General features: G+C 32.7%; 1 protein-coding gene and 4 long non-coding RNA genes across 5 annotated transcripts; 2 read left to right on the top strand and 3 right to left on the bottom strand.

Moving 5' to 3' along the window:
* Nucleotides 1–54: 54 nt before the first annotated feature.
* On the top strand, nt 55–6,161 carry LOC100639421 (propionyl-CoA carboxylase beta chain, mitochondrial-like). The gene is made up of 15 exons (XM_011409063.1): nt 55–105; nt 590–703; nt 795–855; nt 1,088–1,137; nt 1,184–1,225; nt 1,281–1,347; nt 1,397–1,442; nt 1,517–1,591; nt 2,118–2,323; nt 2,677–2,784; nt 5,100–5,200; nt 5,593–5,691; nt 5,743–5,782; nt 5,862–5,927; nt 5,973–6,161. Exons 1-15 carry the CDS (start codon nt 82–84, stop codon nt 6,092–6,094), a joined length of 1,221 nt encoding a protein of 406 aa, XP_011407365.1. The 5' UTR covers nt 55–81; the 3' UTR covers nt 6,095–6,161.
* LOC109587324 (uncharacterized) lies at nt 3,664–4,203 on the bottom strand. The gene is made up of 2 exons (XR_002187528.1): nt 3,976–4,203; nt 3,664–3,789 (listed from the first exon to the last, which is right to left on the bottom strand). It is a non-coding gene; the product is annotated as an uncharacterized LOC109587324 (long non-coding RNA).
* Nucleotides 6,162–6,704: 543 nt separating the features above from the next.
* Nucleotides 6,705–7,436, top strand: LOC109587321 (uncharacterized). Its single transcript, XR_002187525.1, has 2 exons — nt 6,705–6,987; nt 7,192–7,436. It is a non-coding gene; the product is annotated as an uncharacterized LOC109587321 (long non-coding RNA).
* Nucleotides 7,437–7,703: 267 nt separating this feature from the next.
* LOC109587318 (uncharacterized) lies at nt 7,704–8,450 on the bottom strand. The gene is made up of 2 exons (XR_002187522.1): nt 8,186–8,450; nt 7,704–7,900 (listed from the first exon to the last, which is right to left on the bottom strand). It is a non-coding gene; the product is annotated as an uncharacterized LOC109587318 (long non-coding RNA).
* Nucleotides 8,451–8,795: 345 nt separating this feature from the next.
* On the bottom strand, nt 8,796–9,526 carry LOC109587319 (uncharacterized). Its single transcript, XR_002187523.1, has 2 exons — nt 9,252–9,526; nt 8,796–8,980 (listed from the first exon to the last, which is right to left on the bottom strand). It is a non-coding gene; the product is annotated as an uncharacterized LOC109587319 (long non-coding RNA).
* Nucleotides 9,527–9,569: the final 43 nt, after the last annotated feature.

Here is a 9,569-nt window from a genome sequence, read left to right as displayed (position 1 = left end):
TTTATATATTATTATGATTATTATTATTATTATTATTATTAGTGATAGGATTTCACAGTATTTGGTGGTAGTCTATCAAGTATGCATGCTCGTAAGATATGTAAGGTAATAATAATAATAATGAATATTAATGAACCAGAACAATATGTACATGTACAACATTTAATGGATGAAGCTATAGCAAATTGTTAATGATATACACATACAGTATATAGCACTGGATCTATGAACAGATAATGATAGATCCTGTACTATTATACAATGCTAAAATATCTATGCCATTTTACTCTATTGTGGCTACAATGGACATATTGAACAATAGACTCATTCTTCATTAGTAATGCATGCTATAGTACAGTGTACTGGTATCTCTACTAATACTCATTAATGGAGTGTTACATTCAAGTACATGTAGACTGGCAGACTGCTTGAGTGGGGCTCACCTGTACTACCCTAATTAATTGTGCTTTTATTATTATTATTATTATTATTATTAATATAGAGAGTAGGTAGTTAATAGTAGTATGGGCCAGACTATTATTATTACTATTATTATTATTATTGTTGTTGTTGTTATTATTATTAATAGATAATGGATAAGGCAGTATCAGTAGGTGCTCCCATTATTGGTCTCAATGACTCTGGAGGGGCCAGGATACAAGAAGGAGTGGACTCACTAGCTGGATACGCTGATATATTCCTGGTTAGTGTATTAGTATTAGTGTTTTTTATTTGTTTATTTGTTTGTTTGTTTATTTATTTATTTATTTACTTGATTATTTTTTTATTAATAGCGTAATGTGATGTCCTCAGGAGTAGTCCCACAGATATCATTAATAATGGGACCTTGTGCAGGTAATGTGTAGCCTCTCTTAATGGACACTCTCTATAGCGTACACCTCCATTTAACGGACAGCACCTAGTGTACCAATTACATTCCTTACTGTATAAAATAACCTCCACATAAAGGACACCTCTGTATAACAGAGACACTTTCAAAGTGTCCATTATATAGAGGCTACACTATAAATTAATATTGACATTGTTGTTGTTGTTTATTGTTGTTGTTTATCGTTTTGTTGTGTAGGTGGTGCAGTATATTCTCCTGCTATTACTGATTTTACATTCATGGTTAAGGTATGGTGGGCGTGGTTTGTAGGTGTGACTTTATATCTGTTGCTAGGATACCTCGTACATGTTTGTTACTGGCCCCAAAGTAGTTGAAGTAAGAAAAAATAAAAAATAAATACAATTTAAAAATTAATAAAATTGTATTACAGGAAGTGACTAACGAGGTTGTATCAGATCAAGAACTGGGTGGGGCTTTGACACACACTAAGAAATCTGGTGATTATTAATTAACTGTGTGGGTGTTATTATTACTATTAACGAGTAGGTGTGGCCCATGGAGCATTTGAGAATGACATTGATGCACTATCACAGTTAGTATAATTAATTAATTTATTATTTTATATATTTGTTTATTTATTTATTTGTTTGTTTGTTTATTTTAAAGGTTAAGAGAGTTGATAGATTACCTTCCATTAAGTAATAAAGATCCAGTACCAGTTAGACAAACTAGCGATAAAATGTAAGTACATGTACATGTAATATTTATGTATGTATGTACATGTACATGTATTGATTACTGTGTATATCTGGGAACCTATGGTTTAGAAATTGTGCCATGACTTAATTTTTACATACACTGTACGTGTAATAAGATTGTGTCATGTACATGAGTAATTTATTATGTGTCATCTACTTTTTGTGAATTTCTTATCCAGCAAAATTAAAGTTATATAGTACATGTATATATTGACAGTATTATTATTATTATTATTATTATTATTATTATTATTATTATTATTATTATTATTATATTCATGTAATCACACAACACTAAGTTGGTATATGTACAATATCAGTCTATAACAAATAGACTATGATATAAATCACATGCTTAAATGTCTCCTTAAGATTCTTGCAGTCCCCAATAATGCTGTTTTCTGTAAGTGTTCGATCTTTAACTTCACATCTGCTCTCTTGATCCATTCACTAATCCTCATTGACACCACTCCCAATTATCATTATTATTATTATTATTATTATTATAGTGATCGTGATCTCACTGCTCTCAATTACATCATTCCTCCTTCCTCTGACACTCCTTATGATATGTCTGACATCATCAAAGCTGTTGTAGACGAGGAAGAGTTCTTCCAAATAATGCCCGACTACGCTAGGAATATAATTGTGGGATTTGCCAGGTTGAACGGACAGACAGTGGGTGTGGTTGCTAACCAGCCCAATCAAAAAGCAGGTCAGTTGTTAGTGTTGTATGTATGTACATGTACAGTATAGCCTCTCTTAATGGACACTCTCTATAGCGTACACCTCCATTTAACGGACAGCACCTAGTGTACCAATTACATTCATTACTGTATAAAATAACCTCCACATAAAGGACACCTCTGTATAACAGAGACACTTTCTAAGTGTCCATTTTATAGAGGCTAGTCTGTAGTTGTAATTGACCAATCAGATTGCTTGATTCTAAGTTTATTAATGGCTTACACTACCAAGTTTATCATCATCATCATCATTATCATCATTATTATTATTATTATTATTATTTAAATTTATTATTATTATTATTATTATTATTATTAATAGGTTGTTTGGATATTAATGCATCAGTGAAAGGTGCTCGTTTTGTTAGGTTCTGTGATGCTTTTTGTATTCCACTGATAACCTTCGTTGATGTACCGGGATTCCTACCAGGTAACCATGAGTAATTATAATGCTTTCTGATACATATTGATGTCCTTATGCTGTGTAGCAAGTTTGAGCTGATTCTGACTTCAATTTTTCAAGTTACGGCCATTTTAAGAAAATGCCAAAAATTCTGAAAAATACCCAAGGCTATAGCCCATGGTTTTTCCAAAAAATGGCTCCGAAATCACTCCAAATTTTTATTAGATTTTCTGATACATATTGACGTCCATTCCGACTTCAACTTTTCAAGTTATGGCCATTTTAAGAAAACGCCAAAATTCTGAAAAATAACCAAGGCTATAGCCCATGGTTTTTTTCCAAAAAATGGCTCCGAAATCACCCCAAATTTTTATTAGATTTTCTGATACATATTGATGTCTTTATGCTGTGTAGCAAGTTTGAGCTGATTCCGACTTCAAATTTTCAAGTTACGGCCATTTTAAGAAAATGCCCAAATTCTGAAAAATACCCAAGGTTATAGCCCATGGTTTTACAGATTCTGTAGTGATGCTAGTATTATCACTATAGAGTCTATCAGTTTATTGGTACTAAGTTAGCCTAAAGTTGGCTAGACATGTTGCAGTACGATAAGATTGACATGTACATGTTTCTATCACATGTACATATTCAAACAATGGACCATTGTCATCAGTAGTCATGCAGTATCAATAATGATAAGTATATGGAGATACATCTTATAGCTAGAGTATATTCATAATTTGTGTCTGGCTATGTACAGTGTAGTACACTCAATCATTATGATTTATGGCCAGTAGCAACAGTGGCTGTATCCATCAAAATTGAATAAAAATTGTTTTGTATGTAACTTTATTATCAGGTCTGAAATAGTTAAGATTAAATCATGTAATTATTTATTTTATTGAAAGTACAGAGTCTTTCCTTCTCAGAGCTTCTTTCCCTCAGCTACTTGCACTGGTAGCAGTACATAAAACCATTATCATAAAATAACATATAAGATTGTACTCCAGGGATACTACAGCAGTCATCAGACTATAATGAGATACATAATAATAATCACTGAGTGTATAGCTAGTGGACTATATATATGCTTTGCTTGGGGAATTATGAAAAACACCAAAAGTATTCTCCAATGTATTGTACATACATGCAAAATCATAACTCAGTCAACTGTTAGGCTGTTTTTTAATTTAAATGACAACGTGTCACTGAACTTACTAAAGATACAGTATTCCTGCATTCTGTATCATGGCAACAATGCTTTTTTCGTAGAGCCTCTGTAGTAGTAATCATGAATCCAATAGCAGCAACAAGGACCAAACACTGGAAGGTATTCATCATTCAGTAGCTGATATCTAGTATAGTCTCTTATATGACCTTTAGTATATGATAAAATGAATAACTATTCCAGTCAGTATGTACCTCTTTATTATAGATACTGGCTACTAATGACAATGGTCCATTGTTTGAATATGTACATGTGACAGAAACATGTACATGCAGCAGCGTAGGAAGATTTTGGAGAAGGGGGGGCTAAAATGAAGTTATAATTAATAAATAAATTAATAGACTGACTGAGTTAATGAAGTAGAATAAAAATTAAGGGGTGCTCCTGCCCCCCAGCTTCCTACGATGCCACTGACATCAGTGACATGCCAATCTTATCATACTGCAACATGTCTTGCCAACTTTAGTCACACCATACAACCATAGCTACTACACACATTCATCCTGTGTACTTACATGTAAAATCAGTACAGTTATGAACAGTATAGTTACATGTGTGCTGACACTAGATATACAGGGCCTATGATTATTATGCGTAACATATGCTCAGAGAGAGAGAGAGAGGATAGTGGCTAATGATAATGTACTAGTCACCATAGGCTATACATTGTCAGTTGTAGTATTATTGGACAGGATGAATGAGTGTAGTAGCTATGGTTGTATGGTGTTACTAAAGTTGGCAAGACATGTTGCAGTTCGATAAGATTGACATGTACATGTTTCTATCACATGTACATATTAAACCCAAAATTTTATTACGTTTTCTGATACATATCGATGTATTTATGCTGTGTAGGAAGTTTGAGCTTATTTTGATCAAGTATTAATTTTTTATAAACTTTTAAAGTTACTCATCAATAAGGCCAAAGACCTTTGTTATCAAACTTATACAGTTCATCAATCAATTATGATAATAATTATCACCATCATCATTATTATGAAATGAAATGTTCAGTTGTTTATTATTATTATTATTATTATTATTATTGTTGTTGTTGTTGTTGTTGTTGTTATTATCATTATTATTATTGTTGTTGTTGTTATTATTATATTAGGTACTGATCAGGAGTATGGTGGTATTATTAGACATGGAGCTAAACTATTGTATGCTTATGCTGAAGCTACTGTACCTAAACTAACTGTAATCACCAGAAAAGTAAGAATGAGTGTTACTATTAATAGTAACAGTAGCAAATCTATATTTAGTAACAGAAGATTTTACTTAGCAATGCAGTATAGCCTCTCTTAATGGACACTCTCTATAGCGTACACCTCCATTTAACGGACAGCACCTAGTGTACCAATTACATTCCTTACTGTATAAAATAACCTCCACATAAAGGACACCTCTGTATAACAGAGACACTTTCAAAGTATCCATTATATAGAGGCTAGCCTGTACATGTATTTGTAATGGGGAAATTGCAATTCAATATAAATGTACATAATGTATTGAGACTACAGCTCATAATGATTTAAACTGTTTTTAAGTTATTGCTACATTCAGTTGTCAGTTCTACTAATTTACTGTTGGTTTGTCATTGGCAGGCTTATGGTGGAGCTTATGATGTGATGAGCTCCAAACATTTAAGAGGTGACATTAATTATGCCTGGCCTACTGCTGAGATAGCAGTAATGGGAGCAAAGGTAATTAATAATAATAATAATAATAATAATAATACTTATTATTATTATTAGGGAGCTGTTGCTATTTTATATCGTGGAAAGACTCAAGAAGGTATTGATTATTATTATTGCTATTATTATTATTACTATTTATGATTATTGTTATTATTATTTATTTATTTATTTATTAGAATTATTAAAGTTACAAGCAGAGTATGAATCAACTTTATGCACTCCTTTACAAGCAGCTGCTAGAGGTGAGACCTCCCTCCATTTCTTACCATTAATAATATTCATTTTAGGATTCATTGATGATATTATAATGCCTAGTACCACTAGAAGGCGTCTCATTACTGACCTGGAGCTTCTTTCCACTAAAACCCAACACACTTTTAATAAGAAACACGGGAACATACCTTTGTAACTAATAATTAATTATTATAATTATTATTTGAATTATTGCACAAGATCTTGTGAATACTCAGCTCAAACTTTCTGCACAGCATAAGGACATCAATACATGTATGTATCAGAAAATTTAATAAGAAATTGGGTGATTTTGGAGCCATTGTTTGGAAAAAACCATGGGATATAGTACAGGGTATATTTTAGAATTTGCTAATTTAAAAAATGACCTACTGTCTACTGATGACAATGGTCCATTGTTTGAATATGTACATGTGATAGAAACATGTACATGTCAATCTTATCGTACTGCAACATGTCTTGCCAACTTTAGTCACACCATACAACTATAGCTACTACACTCATTCATCCTGTCCAGTGCATGTACTTATAAACAGTAAATGATGTACAGTCATACATTGCACATAATAATCATTGACATGAATGTATTTTATCTCCTATAGCTAACACTCTCCAGTGTGTTTATACTGAAGAGAGACAGAGAGGATAGTGGCTAATGATAATGTACTAGTCACCATAGGCTATACATTGACAGTTGTAGTATTATGAATGTGTGTAGTAGCTATGGTTGTATGGTGTGACTAAATTTGGCAAGACATGTAGCAGTACGATAAGATTGACATGTGCATGTTTCTATCACATGTACATATTCAAACAATGGACCATTGTCATCAGTAGCCAGTATCTAGGTACATACTGACTGGAATTCATTTTATCATATACTAAAGGTCATATAAGAGACTATACATCAGCTACTGAATGATGAATACCTTCCAGTGTTTGGTCCTTGTTGCTGCTATTGGATTCATCATTACTACTACTACTACAGTGTATGCTGGCACTGCTGCTTTGTGCTTCAGGGATACAGGTTGCAAGAATAATGCATCTATAGTAAGTTTAGTGATAGATCACACTACACTATCATGATGAATTATTATGATCTGTGGACTATAGGATAAAGTGTCATTTAAGTAAAAAAACAACCTAACAGCTACACTGTACAATACATAGGAGATCCTTTAGGAGTTTTTCATAATTCCCCAAGCAAAGTCTATAGTCCACTAGTAGTGATTATTATTATGTATCTTTTTATAGTCTGAGGACTGCTGTAGCCTCCCTGATATACAGTCTTATGGAATAGTTGAACCTGGCGAGGAAGGTATGCACTGCTATGAGTGCAAAAGTAGCTGAGAGGAAGAAGTTCTGAGAAGGAAAGAGTCTGTACTTTCAATAAATAAATAAATAAATGTTATTTTATTAACAATTAACAATTATTATCTTAACTATTCCAGAACTGATAGTTAATAAAGTTACATAAAACAGTTTTTGTTAATTTTGGATGTAGTATAGCTATGGTTGTATGGTGTGACTACAGTTGGTAAGACATGTTGCAGTTCGATAAGATTGACATGTACATGTTTCTATCACATGTACATATTCAAACATTGTCATTAGTAGTCATGCAGTATCAATAATGATAAGTATATGGAGATACATCTTATAGCTAGAGTATATTCATAATTTGTGTCTGGCTATATATGTACAGTGTGTACACTCAATCATTCTAATTTATGGCCAGTAGCTACAGTGGCTGTATCCATCAAAAATTAACTTTAAATTTATTATCAATTTTAAAATATTTTATTTATTGTTAGTAAATATTTATTTATTTATTGAAAGTACAGTTCCTTCTCAGACCTTCTTGATCTCTCAGCTACTGTTTGCACCTCATGCACTTTATATCAAAGGGTGTTAGAAATATCCCAAAAGCTTTGACTCCAGGGATACCACAGCAGTTATCAGACTATAAAGAGATACATAATAATAATCACTGAGTGTATAGCTAGTGGACTATAGGCTTTGCTTGGGGAATTATGAAAAACACCATAAAAGGACCTCCAATCTATTGTACATGCATGTCTAAACATCTTAACATGTGGCAGCATAGTTAGACAAAAGTCATAACTTTGCCAAATGTTATAGGCTGTTTTTGACTTACATTGAAATTGACCCTTTATCCTATAGCCCATTGCCCCATTGCACATAATTACTGTCATGATAATGTAGTATGATGTATCACTGAACTTACTGCAGTTACATTATCCTTGCATTCTGTATCACTGTAGCAAATGTTTTTAGCGGTAACTGCAGTAGTAGTAATGATGAATCCAATAGCAGCAACAAGGACCAAACACTGGAAGGTATTCATCATTCAGTAGCTGATATCTAGTATAGTCTCTTATATGACCTTTAGTATATGATAAAATGAATAACTATTCCAGTCAGTATGTACCTCTTTATTATAGATACTGGCTACTGATGACAATGGTCCATTGTTTGAATGATGTACATGTGATAGAAACATGTAAATGTCAATCTTATCGTATTACAACATGTCTTGCCAACTTTAGGTTAGTGCCAGTAGTTGTGGATAAACTCTATAGTCTATAGTGAAAAATTTGGCACCAATGTTGGCACAGTACAATAAGATTGACATGTGCATGTTTCTATCACATGTACATATTCAAACAATGGACCATTGTCATCAGTAGCCATGCAGTATCAATAATGATAAGTGTATGGAGATACATCTTATAGCTAGAGTATATTCATAGTTTGTGTCTGGCTATGTACAGTGTAGTACACTCAATCATTATAATTTATGGCAGTGGCTGTATCCATCAAAAATTAACTTTAACTTTATTATCAATTTTAAAATATTTATTTATTGTTAGTAAATATTAATTTATTTATTGAAAGTACAGTTCCTTCTCAGACCTTCTTGATCTCTCAGCTACTGCTAGCACCTCATGCACATTATATTAAACGGTGTTATAAATACTCCAAAAGCTTTGACTCCAGGGATACCACAGCAGTGATCAGACTATAATGAGATACATAATAATAATCACTGAGTGTATAGCTAGTGGACTATAGGCTTTGCTTGGGACATTATGAAAAACACCAAAAGGACCTCCAATGTATTGTAAATGTATAAAAATATTAACATGTGGCAGCATAGTTGGAAAAAAGTCATAACTTTGCCAAATGTTAGGCTGTTTTTGACTTGCATTGAAATTGACCCTTTATCCTATAGTCCACTGCACATAATTATTATCATGGTAGTGTATAGTATAATGTATCACTGAACTTACTGCAGTTACATTATCCTGGCATTCTGTATCACTGTAGCAAATGTTTTCTGCAGCAGACACTGTAGTAGTAGTAGTAATGATGAATCCAATAGCAGCAACAAGGACCAAACACTGGAAGGTATTCATCATTCAGTAGCTGATATCTAGTATAGTCTCTTATATGACCTTTAGTATATGATAAAATGAATTCCAGTCAGTATGTACCTCTTTATTATAGATACTGGCTACTGATGACAATGGTCCATTGTTTGAATATGTACATGTGATAGAAACATGTACATGTCAATCTTATCGTACTGCTACATGTCTAGCCAGCTT

The sequence above is a fragment of the Amphimedon queenslandica genome, unplaced genomic scaffold (genome assembly GCF_000090795.2).
Source record: "Amphimedon queenslandica unplaced genomic scaffold, v1.1 AMPQUscaffold_12609, whole genome shotgun sequence".
Classification (NCBI taxonomy): domain Eukaryota; kingdom Metazoa; phylum Porifera; class Demospongiae; order Haplosclerida; family Niphatidae; genus Amphimedon; species Amphimedon queenslandica.
This window is presented reverse-complemented; position numbering and strand designations above follow the sequence as displayed.